A 15,124-nucleotide genomic window follows, 5' to 3' on the forward strand; every position below is an offset into this window, starting at 1 on the left:
CCAATTAATCACACGCTGCGGTAACCACCAGCTGCCTAGGGTTTAGTACGTACTCGCAGTTTTCGTCTCGTCTGCAATCTCGTCCAATGACTGCGGCTATGCCTTTACCGCACGAGCCACGTATGGCCGGTCTTCTCAGGTTCCATTAATAGCGAGTCGGCACTGGACCGCCATCACCCCCGCCGAGCAATCGTTAAATCCAAAGAAAGCATTTGTCGAGCGTGCGTCACTCAGATGTCGGCGAGGCCACGAGCGCGAAATAGTACACCGTTCAGGAGCCGCGTCCCGAGTTCTTTTTGTCGACACCTTGAAAGTTCCCTTCAAGCCGGCCAACGCCTCGGAGTCTGATTTGACCCCGCGCTTCCGGAAACTGCTGGCGCTCAAGTGTCCTTTTGGAGAAAGCCACCGAGGACTGTCCACCGCCGGCGTTCATGGTGGTTCGTCACGAGAGCTCACAAGTGCTCGAACAAATCGAGCTATATGCGGAGCTGAATTGGTCGGCCTCACGAAACATCGCGGCGGTGTCTGACGTCAGAAGGAGTGGGTGGCGCTGCTATTCTAAACATGCGTTGCCAATGGGCTACTTGCGGCGTGTTTAGACTCGACCAGCGTATTTCCTTCCGTTGTGGAGTTGAGTATTGTGCTCATGTAACGGTCACTGGGCCATTGGTCAGGCCATGTTCAATAGATACCACGCTTCGTGAAGAATCCCATACAAAAATGCCTTATGGGCGTCTATTGAAAAATGTATGGTGAGCTATGGCCGCCTATGGGTCTCTATGGTCACCCATAAAAAGGCATAAATTAGGCTATAGCCAGCTATTGAAGTTTTGATAGATCCTACACTAAAGACTGTAAACCATACAATTCTCTTTAGACGATTATAGAACATCCTAATGTGTTTAGTCTATAGAGTCACAGCTATTCAGGTAACTATAGCCAGCTAAAGAAATATGTATGGCTTTAGTTCTATAGACCAGCCGCGGCAAAGCTCTTTTGGCTGGCTATAGACCATTTTTTAGCTTGAAGTCTACAGACTCAAAACCATTCAGCTGTCTTTTGCTAGCTATTGAAAAGAGTTCGTCCTAAAGCTATAGAGAGAAAGGCATAAAAGCTCATTCGGCTGGCTATAGGCCGTTGTTTCGCTCTAAGTCTACAGACTTCAAACCATTCAGCTGTCTTTTGCCAGCTATTGAAAAGAGTTCGTCCTAAAGCTATAGAGAGAAAGCCATAAAAGCTCATTTGACTGGCTATGGGCCGTTGTTTAGCTCTAAGTCTACAAACTTGGAACCATACGGATGTCTTCTGCCAGCTATTGGAGAGAATTTGCTTTAAAGCTAAAGTGAGGCAGCCATAAAAGCTTCTGCTGCTGGGTACAGTACAATATATAACTGTAAACCTTTAAATGTGTGATAATTAAGCAACATTTTGCCGGCATTAAGAAAGCGTTTGGCGCAGAACTTACAAGCCTGCATCCATAAAGGCTTCTTTAACTAACTTCATAGTAACATATGGCTCCAAGTTTCCAGCCGCTAATCGAAAAGTGACAACACAGATTGGATAACGATGATGAGGTTGATCGGCCGGTTATATGAACGTATTTGTTCAATAAGGTTAGGTACTTATTATACCAACAATACGGGAAAAGTACAATTAAAAGAAGCTACTGATTAACGCTCAAATTAAGGTTGCAACTTTGGATACTGCGCGTCCGCAAAGCTTGCAAATGAGCGTTGACCGAAAGGCGTACAATTTCGTAGAATTATTCCTCTGTGGCCCTTCGCTGCCGCGGTCAAGTGAAAAAGCGGGCTTCTCTGAAAACGGCCCTCACAGCGTCGAAGCAGATTGGAAATAACTTTCGCGGCCCAGGGTACGCTCTCTCAGAAATATGGTGGAAGCTGCGAACAACCGCATTCTTTCTCCCGCGGACCCCACTTTCAGATTAGTCATTGAGAAAGGGGGAGAGCGACCCACGCCGGGCGAAGGAGGCGCGGTGAAGAAATTCTGGGAAGCGATGAAAGGGTAGAGGGGACACCCCTGCTTCCTGTTTTATTTTATTTTGTTTGTTTGACATACTGGTTTTGGCGATGGGTACCGAAGGACACGGCCGTGCGGCCCGCGCTGTGTTAGTATTCCTGCGCGCAGCAATGCTAGTGACAGACAATGTTCCCTGAGTACTGAGAACAGATACAACTTTTTTCGGATGAAGAAAACAAAACGTTAAGCGATCTTGTACTTACCAAAAAAAAAATTACCAGCAAACAAGTTAGAAAAAGATCGAAAGATGGGCATGTATCTCCGCACTATTTGCTATCGCGATGGACATGCTTATACCTGGATGTACTCAGTCAGCCACATTTCGTCTCCTTGTTCATGTGCGCGGGCATGGCACGTGTTGCCTGGTGCTGGGAATTTCGACTCGACGGCAATGTGCTCGTGTAGATGGTTTGACGCCAAGCAAATGTGTCGCTTTTTGGTGTCGTGAATTTCTGTGTTTACGGTGACAGTGTTACGATTAATTCAACAACTTCAAGTCATGCGAAAATGGATACCTGCGATACTGTGACAGGAATTTCATCGTACGCAAACCTCTAGGGTGAGTGATCTTACGAACTGAAGAGACTCTATAGTGCGAGAAATGCAGGACTTTTTTTGTGTTCACGAATACTTTTCTAAACTACCCTGCACCACATGGGCACTGCAACGTAGACAGAAGTGAAGATTTGGCCGCGGTGATGTGACAAAAATAATTTTTTCGCGAACTGAGAAAACTTACAAGGAACTAATTGAGTGAACTTGGAAAAACGTTTTTTTTATCATTGCATTGTGTGCGACCATCTTCATTGTTTTATTGAGAGTGCATTTCCATTTTAGCCACCGAACTTGCAGCTGTGTGCGTTGAGTACTGATTGTAATGAACGACTTCTGAGTGCTTTCTTTTCTATCGACTACCCAGCACCTGTAGGTATTTGTGTCTCGGCGGACGTTCGCGGGGAATGTGCCGCGTAGTGTGGCTGTCGAGCGAGTCACTTAAGCGTGAGCCAGGGTGTTGGAATGCGTGTGCTGTGTTTTTCGATCGGCGTATGTGAACAACTGTTTACTGGTGGTGAAGTAGCGTAGATAGTAGCCATTTATGTGATGAATGGAATGAATAAACCCCTTGATTTTTCTTTCCTTGAATGCCTGTGTTTAAGCCTTTTGTGAATGAAAACTGGCGAAGTGATTGCAATCGCAACCTCGCACTCCCCCTATATCGCTGAAGTGTTCACGGAGCATATATTACAGAATGCACCTAAGTGCCACAGGACAAGTTCTAGAGATCTGCAAGGCTCTATGCCGGCATGGCAGCGTGCTAATAATTTATCAGCGGCTGCTGCTGTCGCTGTGTTTCAAGTAGTGGTGATTCTCTTCTGGCTGCAGCTCATGCAAAAATATTGTATGGTCGGCTATTGACAAACCTTCTTATGGTTGTCTTTAGCTATTTGGCCCAATTATCTTTAGACATTTCTATGGCTGTCTTTAGCCATTCCTATCGACATTCCTATGGGTGTCTTTAGATTCTTCTATAGCCGTAGCGATATCCAAAGAAGACCTAAGACAGCCATAGAACCGGCTATAGAAGCAGCTAAGGACACCCATAGGGATTTCAATACGAATAGCTAAAGACAACCATACAACCGGCTATAGAAGAACCTAAAGACACCCATAGGAATGTCGATAAGAATAGCTAAAGACAGCCGTAGAACCGGTTATAGAAGAAGCTGAAGACACCCATAGGAATGGCGATACGAATCGCTAAAGACAGCCATAGAAAAGTCTAAAGATTATTGGGCCAAATAGCTAAAGACGACCATAAAAAGGATTTTCTATAGCCGACCATACAATATTTTTGTATGGGATAGAGAGATGAAAACAGGACACGTGAACTATAATGGGTGTCATGGTCCTTGTCACAAAAATGTACGTTCATCATGTTCTCTTTCCACATAGTACGGCGATTTTTAGGGCAGGTCACGCTGAATACTAGTCATTCAGACTCCCAAATAAAATAAGAGTGTCTATTCCAGCGAAGTATGCGTTGGCTGTAACAGAGCAAGGCCACGGACCCCATGAAGAAATGAACTAGGCACAGTGCAAAACGACCTTGCCAAAAGACAGAATTCCCATAGGACACATAATAATGTCGATTCCAGATAAAATCGGAAGTTATCGGGCACATTGGCTCCTACTCATTTTGTCAAGGTTTATTTACTCAGGCGTCACTGCAAGGACCTGCTCCCTGCAATGTTCCCTACATTCCATACGCAGTGATTCGCTCACTCAGAAAGCAGGAAGACGTGCACCTTACCCTGAATGTGGTAGGATGTCCAGCCGTCTCGGATGACGATCTTCTTGGTGCCATCCTTGCCGTGGTGAACGTAGATGCCGAACGTCCCTTTCCACACATCCTGCCTCGTCTTATTTTTAACTCTGAGTTTCTCCTCTACGATGGAGCTGAGACTGGACACCCTGTCCACCATGATGGTGACCTCTTCGTCCAAGTTAGACCAGCCGTCATCGTGAGCCTTGGGCTCGTCCTCGCGGGGCACCAGGTCGCGCGGGAAGAGCAGGCAGAGGCTGCAAGGCTCGCCCGCCGTGCCCGGCTCGCGGTCGGTGCCTCCCGGATAGAGCGCGGCGCGCAGTTGTTCCGCGGCGCCCTTTATGTCGTCCTCGTCGGCGGCCGTGAGCGTGCCGTCCGGGTAGAGGGCGCAGAAGGTGCACGTCTCGCTCTCGGGGATCTCCTCCACCTGGGTCACGTCGTCGCTTCCCGAGAATGCCAACTGGCAGTGCTGCTCGGTGTCGGTGAGCAGGTCGCCAGCCTCTTCGACGAACAGCGGCTCGCTCGGCTTGTCCGGCGAAGGCGGCGCCTCCCAGGCGTTGCGCGAGAAGCTGATCTTGTTGGCGGGCGACTCGGGCCTGTCCAGGGGAGCGGCGTCCGGCTGCAGCTTGGCGGCGGCGGCGCCGGCGCAGCAGCACGGGCAGTTGTCCTCCGTGGGGGACACGACCGACGCGGCGCCGCTCGGCTTGGCCCGCCGCGTCCGCTGCCAGGGCAGCCTGTTGGCCTGGCCCCGGGCTGCGGGAGGTTTGGCCCAAAGCTCCGGTGACTCGCTCAGCACCGTGGCGCCCGGCTCCGCTGCCTCTCGGCTCCGACAGACGAGCGCGCCCATAGTGCTCGCTACTGGCTGGCGGGGACCTGCGACAAGAGGGCCCAATGCGAGAACATCAAGCGGGGCTCTCTTTTTGTCGTGGTTTACGCTATCACTCCACAAAGGGCAGAGTTGTTTCACAAAAGGTCGCTGTGAATGGGGCTTGTGGATGTACGAGCCAGCTTCATTGAGCCACTATCCTAGCACCGTAAGTCAGCTGCGCTTTTAAACACAAGCTCCAAACGAAAGCACAAAAAAGCTAAGAGAAAACAAATAATTCTTCATTAGTGCATTTTCCATAATTAATAGACAAGAGATTACGACAAGGCGGAGGGTCCTGATCCGAACCACAATCACTGGTAAAATAACGGATTACGCTCACGGAGTTCAGGGACGGGGCCGCAAAGGACAGGTCCCGTGGGCAGTTCGCGAGCCCTGAAAGCTTTAGAACCGCCTTGAGGGGGACTCACCTGATCACATTCCTATTGTATTTACTAATTCATGACCCACGGGTTTAAAAAGCATCGTGCACAGGTACGAAAGGTTTTACAAATTCGTGCAAATGTTCCTAACGGCCTAGTTTGCTTCGTTTCGACATATATCCCTTCTTTACTGCGATAAAAAATAAACAAGAAACGCATTTTGGTTTATCCGCTTTTCCCTAGATGGTGCTAGGTGCCTAGCAAGCAAGAGTTTTATGTTTTTATTTCAGTACAAAAGTGACATTTCTCTAAAATAAGCAAACTAGGTCGTTGTCACCATTGATATGTATTTCTAATCTTTTTCGGGACGGTGCACGATGATTATTAAGTCCGTGGGCCACGAACTCGTAAGTCCTATACTTAACAGGTGAGTCCCCCTTAATTAAGGAACTGGCAGAAGGAGAAAAGAACGAAAAACTAGGGACTTATAAAACTAGAAAGCTCGGAAGCTTCCAAGCCGTAGGTAACTACTCCTTGGCAGGTTCCATTGTAATCATCCGGGTGCTTCTGGATGTTCTCATATAAAAGATGTGCTAGGCGAGGTACGAATTTTGCACGGCGCAGCTCGAAACATTTATTTTTAGCTTGTTCCGGCGCAGTGCAACTAAGACCCACATTGCGAAGAGGTTCATTCTGAGAATAGTTGTACGCAAGGTTAGTCGAATGGGATCAGATAAAAAGGGTGCTCATTAGAGCGCAGCTCAGAAAGCCGCTGTAAATATACATATTAATCCGAGAATATCATATACCGATCCAACCCACTCATTAAAAAAATTATAAAATATTCCACCGCATGAAGTTTTGGTACAGCAAGTTAAGGAGGACAGACATTTTGTCAGTTATAAAATATTTTAATAATAAGCCTCTCAATAAGTAATTGATCAGCAAATAATTCGTGCATTGAAATGTAAATGAACAATATTGACTAGCGTGTTGCTACAAGAGGGCACACAAATTTATTTTATGTGGCATCTTATTCCGTTGCGGACTTTGCTCTAGATGTCGGCATAAATGGACAAGAACAAAATGCTATTTTCGCGCCAACATATATGCCGAGGTGTCTCATTTTTTTATTTTAGAAACTCAAAACCTGAAACCTAAGACGAAAACAATAAGGGGGGGGGTGCAACCTTGTTGGCAAAATTGCCAACAATAAAACTTTCCACTGGTAGCGCCCCAATACTTGACGTCGTATATACAGAGAATACTCGTCAAAATAAAATAGGCATGGCAAATATACTTGGAACTATTCCTTAAACATTGCCAACCACTAGAATGGGCCATAAAGTATGTGCGTGCAGCAGAAGGCACAGTTCAGGTAATCACTCGCGCATGCGATGAGGAGGTAACAGTTGTGCTCGCGAAGAACTGGATCTCTACTACAGTCAAACCCGACTATAACAAACCTGCATAGAGCGAATTATGGTATATATCGAGCAAAAATAAATCAGTTACGGAAATATACGCGAAACATATTCCTTATAACGAAGTTCACATCTGATATATTGAACTCTGCGTGCCTAGAATGGCTGCCAAAATGCATAGTCTCGGAGCGGCGATTGAGGCGGCGATATTGGCCGCGACCACTGAGCAAAGGCCGTGACTGAGACATTGCGTCTCGTATGGAGCGGCATGACGCCCGACACTTTCCGTGACTGTTTCCGACGTGCGGGACTCACGACGGAACCCTCCCAGTCCGCGAGTCCGTACCAAGACGGCAGCTCGCCAACGTTCCCGATGCTGGGCCGAAAGGAGTGTCCTTCGAAGATTTTCTGAGTGTCGACGATGGCGTTGCCGTCACTGTAAGCCCCTTGGACGTGGACACCTTCAGCAGCACCGTCGTAATGCTAATGAAAAGCACCGAGGAGGCAGAGGATGTCGCGAGAGAAAGCCATCCGACGCCTAATGAAGTGCTTTCGGCATTCGATGTCCTCCGCCAATATTTTTTTTTCGATATGGAAGGGCACGGACTCGAACTGGTGCCAACAATGTCTCGTGTAAAGAATGGTGTGCTAGTTGACACTGCCAAAACAAAAGGGAAAACAGCTAAAACAGTAGGCAGCTAAGGCGGAAAGTAGCTTTATTATTTACAATAGGAACGAAAAAGAGACGCCGACCAGTCCAAACAAAACGTACTGACGTTTCGGCTTCCAGCACGGAAGCCTTGTTCACAATAAATGCATCACCAGAAGCGGGTCGTTTAAGTGGGCTTGAGTAATCGCTGCAAAGAGCGTGCGTAACGTCACAGTCAATCGTAACGACGGAAATCTAAACCCGATCTAGGGTTTAGATTTCCGTCGTTACGATTGACTGTGTTAGATGTGGTCTGAATGATTAGTGATTCCAGATGTAGCTTTGATGCAGTCACTTTTTCTGTTGCAACGATTCTTTCATTGTTGGACTGGTCGGCGTCTTGCATTGTTGGACTGGTCGGCGTCTCTTTTTGGTTCCTAATGTACCCTCCCGGCCAGACGGGATTCCGTCATGCTCTCGATTTCATTATTTACAATAAATCGATAGCTTTGTGTATGGTAATAACGTACTTTATTTTGTTCGTTTCTTCATTCGGTGATGGCAGGGGGCGGTTCCCGCGTACTGCGAACTCGTAACAATAAACTCGTTATAGGCGGGTTCGGCTATATCGAACTATTGGATATATCGAACTAATTGTGGCGCATATTGCAGTTAGCTACAACTGGGTTTGACCGTTTCATCAACGTCATATTTCAGAACCGTCACTAAATTTATCTGCCAAACTGCCTCTATAAAATATTAGTTCTGAGAAAATACGCACGCCTACACTTTTGTTGGTCTCCGTTTGTTTCACCCGCTCTCGCTTGTGTGGGTTGTTGAAATCCTGTTAACATTCGAAGGAACATTTCAACGTGCAAATGACAAAGCAAATGGTTTAAAACGTTCAGCCCAAAGTCTATTCCGAGGCAATGAAGATAAAGCAAACGAAGCTGTTTTTATCGTTCTGATTTGTCACACCCAATGCGCACGGCTAGAGTAAACATCTTTACTCGTTTTCTGTGACAGAAAAGAAAACAATTTGATCCCATTCCCTTTTGGGGGAAAAAGCCTGATCAGACACGATCAGACGAAAGATATGTCGAAAGAAATCAAACGCTCCCAGGGCCATCCCTCGAAGGAAAGCCTCGTATCGCGGAAATTCCCGAGTTTAAATTTATTGAAAATGTCACTACCGCCTCTCTCCACAACGTTCAGAGCGCCGGTCACTGAAGGCACTCCGCTCGAATTTGACAAAGCTCGCGAGGTTTTGTTTGGTGTTAAATTTCGTGCTGTGACCGAACAACGCAAGCTTATCTTGAATGTACGCCGGCAAAATTGTTTGTCCGCGGAAAAATATATTTCGTCGGCGTAAAATGGATTGAGAAACTTTGGCCTTCCCGCCTCGCGATGTCAGAACTCCCAACTGCAAACATGCACGCAGCGGCGCTATAGCTCTGAAGGCGTAGCCCAAAACACACACACCGGGAAACAAAACGACAACAAAACACTTTACCCAATCGAAAGGAACACGTCGGAAGTTTTGACGCTATGAAGACGGGACAGGAGCCGTGTACAATGCTGCGGGTTGTTGCAGTCGTGTAAACGATAACTATACGCGAATAAACGTTGATAACAAAAAAACGTACTCTACAGCATCAGCTCCTTCGATCTGATATGTTTTCAACGCGTCATCTTCTGCAAACGTAAAAACACTAAAACACCACTGATCCGGTTTTGGCTCTTATAACTTGAAAGCTGGCGGGCGTCTCAGCCAAAATAAGAGACGGCTCGGTGCAGAATTCTTTTCATGATCACGTTTGCGTAATCGGAGCGCTCTTTCACTTGCGCCAGCCATCAACAAAGCGAGATACGCGAAACACGAACTACGTGAGAATTTGCTGCTATGGTAAAAGCTAGTTTAAAGAAGCTCAAATTAGAGTTTTACCCGAGGAAGCTCTACACCTGGCCCATATTTGAGCGCTGCAGGTTAATTTAGACCGTCTAGTGACCTTTATTGTCCACGGAAATTTCGTGCACGCGGGAATATTTGCTCATTATGTTAATAATAATAAAAAGCCGTGGCGTGGCTGGAAATTCAAAACAGAAATTCTTGCTGGGTAGCGTTATTCTTTAGCCACTGAACTGCTTCAGTGGTTATGGATAACTTGGACCTATTCAAGACATAGGTGACTGTGACTGTGAGAGGGAAAGAGGTTCCCAGCCTGCACCACATATGTCAAGACATAGGTATGAGAGCACAAGAGTTTTCCTCCAGTAAGGCTTCACTTTAACCTCTTCACCATCTTCGGCCAAAATAGATACGAAAATAAACAGCGAAAATTCATTAGCTGTGGAAACGTGGTGTCCTCGCATTCCGGATGCCCTTGCTTTGATTCGCATCCACACCCAAGTTTATGCAATTTCCCTTTACAGCGACGCTGTATATGTCTCGGTTTCGCCATATAGCGTGCGTGGAGAAATAGGCGTAGATGGGACATTTTTTACAGAGGGAATATGGTTACGGAAAACGGCTCTAGCTCTCGCGTTATCAAAACTACCACAAAACAAACTATATGGCACTCAGCCGCTGAGACGACTCTAACGTTACGCCGAGTTTTATTTACTTGTCGTAATTAGTTCGCAGTGAAGGTGTAAACGTTACAGAATTCCCGTCTGATGTCAATGCATGGCCGTGTACGGAGGGCGCGCGGTTGCAGAAAACGGCTTTAACTATTGTATTATCGAAACTATTCCGAAATAAATTATATGACAATTAGCATCTACGACGACTCTAACATTACGCCAAGTTTAATGTACCTTTCATAACTACGTGGTTTCCTGTGAAGTAAATACTGTGGAATTCCCCTCTGCTGTCAATATATAGACGTCTACGGGAGCTAGGAAACGGGCAGCTTCATGTTTGTTCTTCGAAGTTGCATTCAGCCAATCAACTATGAAGTGTGCATAATCGCAAATTACAAACAAGCATGTTTTGTTTCGTGCACGCCTTGGTCTGCGCGTAGATTCGCTCCATGGGCATCCTTAATCACAGAGTGGAAGGGCAGCGAATTTTTAACTACACTACTTCTCCACGCACCACTCCAGGAATGCCGGCTTCCTATGGGCCAGACTTCTCCAGCGTGAAATGGGTGAACCACTTCGCATCTGGTTTTCAGACATCCACACTGAAGTCCCCGATACAAGAAAAAAAACACAAAACAATCCCGGGACATCTTACTAACGTGAAATCTCCGGAGGAGCGAGGCATGTAGTGTATAAGCGTATTCAAAGATTGTAAGTCACTCTTTTGCCACACGGCGCGCCTTAATTTGCGCAGGAGAAGCGCGGGTGAGAAAGAAATCGCGCGCTTGCTGAGGCGGTGGCGCCCTCTCTTGCGTTGAACCGGTTTTAAAGAAATTAAATGAGAGACAGGCTGCCCGTAAGTTGTCTTCGTGTCACATGCTGCAGCATGCTAAGAAGTGTGCTAAGAAGTAGCGTACGTAAAGCCTGGGAAAACGAGTGTCCCGGTGTTTTAGAACCGTGGCTACATGAGACGACAGGAGACGCTGACAGCCCGAGCCCCTAAAGTGCTTCGCCCCTAAAACAACCCCTGGCGCATGTCCATGCATGCAATCTACACTTGTTGGGGATTGGTCAATAATTTGTACAGGCTTTACGCACCACCCCAGTAATGTCGGGCTCTTCTAGTCCGAACTTTTTCAATATAACCGGACGAACCAATACCTTATTGGCTTAAAAACACCTATAGTTATGACACGTGAAGAGCAACGTTCCTACGGGTAGCGGTGAATGGAACAGCAACGGCAATGTCAACAACGGTGTTGGGTGGCTAAAACCAACGAAGATCGGGCCCGTATACAGCTCCCCAAACACATCTAAAGCTCATATCGAGAGCGTCCTGCGTACGCACTTTGCCTGGGTGAATTTGGATCAACACACTCCAGTGATAGTCTTCGGTGACTTTAATGTGCATGTCTCCAAACAGGGCAAGAAGTGCTTGATCCAGTTTACGACGGAAGAGTTTGGACTACACTATTGTAATTATTGACGTCAAGCAACCACTAATTAAGCAATGAATAGACTTAAATATCACCAAACATCTCTCCCAAGTTGAAACAGAACCACTCAGGGGTTCAATTACAAAGTGTGAGGCACAGTGTTTAGAAATCCGTAACCACCCAAATTTTAAAACGAGTGAATAAACATTGGTTCGCTACATTGGTGTGCGTTTTCGGTAAATCGTTTGTGCTTTGCTGCCCATCCACCTTCACGGAGTGGAATGGTGCCTCAGTTTTTTCTTTGCGCTGTCGGCCAATTTGTGTACCATCGCTTGTTTGCGCCGTATTTTAGAACTACCGAGTCATTTAATGCCAAAAGTGTAGCGGTAAGCATGAACCGGTTGCCTACGAGTGACGATGAAGTACTCGTGCTCTCTGGAATGGGTTTCCGATAAATACAAAACTAGGCACGCTATATAGCTCCGTTAGTCTGTGTTTCGTCTGTGCTAGTGGAGGAACGCTGCTGGGTGTGGTGATTGGAAGAGCGCCCGCTCACGTCAAGCCAACGTTACGCAAGCCGAGGTTAACGCGTCGACTGTAAGATTTAATTTTAATGGTCTTTCTTGTGCTACCTAAACGAGAAAACTTTCGTCTATCTGTCCGTCCGCCCGCCCGCCCGCCCGCCCGCCCGTCCGTCCGTCCGTCCGTCCGTCCGTCCGTCCGTCCGTCTGTCTGTCTGTCTGTCTGTCTGTCTGTCTGTCTGTCTGTCTGTCTGTCTGTCTGTATGTGGGGAATTTGGAGTAAAAGGTGGGGTGTTTGTGGCTTGGGACATCTTGATAAGGGACAGTTCAAACGGAAGCTGGCGGGCTCCTTGAAAAGGCGGGAGAGTCCCCGTGGGGTGAGGAGAGCAGGCTCACGGCTCTAAACTGCTCGCGCAAGGCCGCTTTCTAGAGAGTAATGCGGGTGTTACGTAGAAAGGCAGGCAGACGATTATTGTCTTTTGACAACATTTTCAGCAATGCATGCAAATGAGGGGCGATTATTTTGTACCCCTTACCGGGAGGCGCCTTCGAAGCTTCGGGACTACGGACGACCATCGCTACTTAGTGACTATATCCAAACACCTTTGCGGGCTCGCTTTCGTAGCTACTTATAACTATTGACAGAGGCTCTTGTATTCTATTAACCTGTGCTAGTTGTGTGCAGTGTTGTAAATTACCGAATTAATTCTATCTCGTTCAGGAGCTATAATGTAGCAGCGTGCTAACAAAGACAAAGGTTGGTTTGTTGCAGCATTACCGGCTCCGTCCTAGCATTACGCTGCTACAGAGGAAAGCCAGAATACCAATTTGTTGTCAATAATAGTGAGGGAGGGAATGATTGGTTATCATAAAGACTAACGCCAACTGCGACGCAACTGCACTTTCATGCGAAGAAGCACCGTATACGAGCCTGTATTCGTTTACACTGCGTTGTAGGCTTCCTGTGTAGCGATAGAATCATTCGCCAGCCTGCATAGCCACAGAGGTGCAGCTGGTCGCGCTTGGTAATAGTGTTTTGTGCACCTGGTTCTTATGTGTGACATCTCAGCAGGGATCAGGAAAAGATAATCATGATCCCTGCTGAGATCCCTGCTGAGATGTTTACCAAAAGAGAAACAGCGGCAAGTGGAACAAGGAAAGGTTCGCGAAGAGTTGGAACGGCGTGGAAACGAGCGTGAATGGGCTGGAAAAGAATGTGAACGTAGTGAACGGGTGCGGCAACCAGAGCTTGGACTTGTTCGTGCGAAGCTTAACTTCAAAGTGCAGGCAATGAGGGTGCGTCAGTAGCAGATCACGGCGTTCTTTTTTTTCTGTTTGACGACTGAAGGGACGATGGCGAAGCGTACCTTTTGAGGTTCGATGGAATCGCATGTAAGTCCTAATTGGCCGTAGGATCAGTCGGCGATCGCATGCTGAACCCACGAGGCTTTCCGCGGGGGTCAGCTAAGGTCAACGCTGCGTAGCTGTAGATAGTCTGATTTACCGTCAAAGGTTCGGGAGAGCTTCCGTGCAGGCAAGCTAGATGGTGTACACACCGCGAATAGTACGCGGCTCGCTTGAGTCATTACTTCGATCGTTCGACTGAACTCTCGGAGATCGAACAGGTGGGCGGTGTTCTCTGGGAGCTACTAATTAAGGACAAATTCCTAAGTAGCTCCCTCCCGAACCGGTCTCTATATCGGAAGGAGAGGACAGCCAGAACTCCTGACGAGATCCTTGAGCTAGCAGATGAGCTTGTGGAGGGTCGAGGGGGCCTAACCTCGCCAAAGTTAGATAGGACTGTGGGTTGGGAAGGCAGGATAGCTCATGGGCATCCAAGTATATTTTGTGTAACGAGCTAAAGCACCATCCCCGCAACATCGGAGCGATTTTTGATTAAGGTAGTGGCTGAGCCTGTTTTGAATCTTAAAAGAAAAGGAATCACAAGTTCGAGGCGTGCTGGGCAGGAGAGAGTGAATCCCCTCTGCAGTTTTCATGCGTTAAGGCAAAAACAAACGTTAGTGACGATTGCGTTGAATTTAATAACGTGGAAAAGATTTCCCTAGGGAATGAAGTGGCGGTTGGCGAGACAAAACTCTTGGGTAAATGAATGCCCGTTCTAATAGGCAAGCTGCGAGATCAAGCGATTGGCACTCCGCATGACACGAAAAGTAGTATGATGATCATGAAAAAACTTTGATGGTGATGACGTCATTACGAACGAAGGGATTAAGGTTTACCTGGCCGGTAGAAAAATGAGAAAACTATATGAAGCGCGCATTAGCATCAAAACACCACCCTCTAGAGGTAACATTAAGGCGCTGTGTATTGATAGACCGCTGTATGAACTAAATCTCGAAAATAATAATAATTTTAATAGTAATCAACATAGTCATGATCAGACTATCCATATTCACTGCAGAACGAGGCTCCCTCTCTTATACCTCCAACCGCTCCGGTCCCGCTTTACTAAAGTCCATTCCTTGACCTCGAATTTCTTATTTCGCCCCTCCATCGACGTAATGGCCTTCCCCTACTTCTAACGAAGGAGCTAAATAGCCTATCAACCCCAGCGGGCAAATGCAATGGCTAGATGCACGGAAGCCTGTTACTAGGAGAGCTCACGGTTGAGCGGCGCCAATAGAGAACGAGATAAGCTTCGAGGCTCAAGAGAGATTCGTCGCTTAGAGTGCTTCCGCGCAGAGAAAGCTTTTGGGCAGCAAACTGCGTGGTAGAGTTTAACCGGGCGTTTGGTGGGCTCTACGGACATTCTACGAAAAATTCAACCGGCAGGTGCGGCAGCTTAGACTGTCCAAGAAGCATTAGTTTACCGGATGCACGTGCGAAGATGTGGAACCGCGATCAGACTCAGGAAGGGACCCTAAATAAATCTAAAAATAATT

The 15,124-nt window shown here is 47.1% G+C and overlaps 1 protein-coding gene across 1 annotated transcript in view; it reads right to left on the reverse strand.

Moving 5' to 3' along the window:
• Positions 1-4,316: 4,316 nt before the first annotated feature.
• The window catches only part of LOC144162085 (uncharacterized), a 112,613-nt gene continuing 101,805 nt past the window's right edge, over positions 4,317-15,124 (reverse strand). The window contains exon 2 of the mRNA XM_077692590.1: positions 4,317-5,233. Within this exon, the coding sequence (XP_077548716.1) occupies positions 4,317-5,233 (917 nt within the window). The remainder of the gene's footprint in view (positions 5,234-15,124) is intronic.

The sequence above is a fragment of the Haemaphysalis longicornis genome, unplaced genomic scaffold (genome assembly GCF_048455015.1).
Source record: "Haemaphysalis longicornis isolate Haplotype H1 unplaced genomic scaffold, Haemaphysalis longicornis Haplotype H1 scaffold_1, whole genome shotgun sequence".
In the NCBI taxonomy this organism is placed as follows: domain Eukaryota; kingdom Metazoa; phylum Arthropoda; class Arachnida; order Ixodida; family Ixodidae; genus Haemaphysalis; species Haemaphysalis longicornis.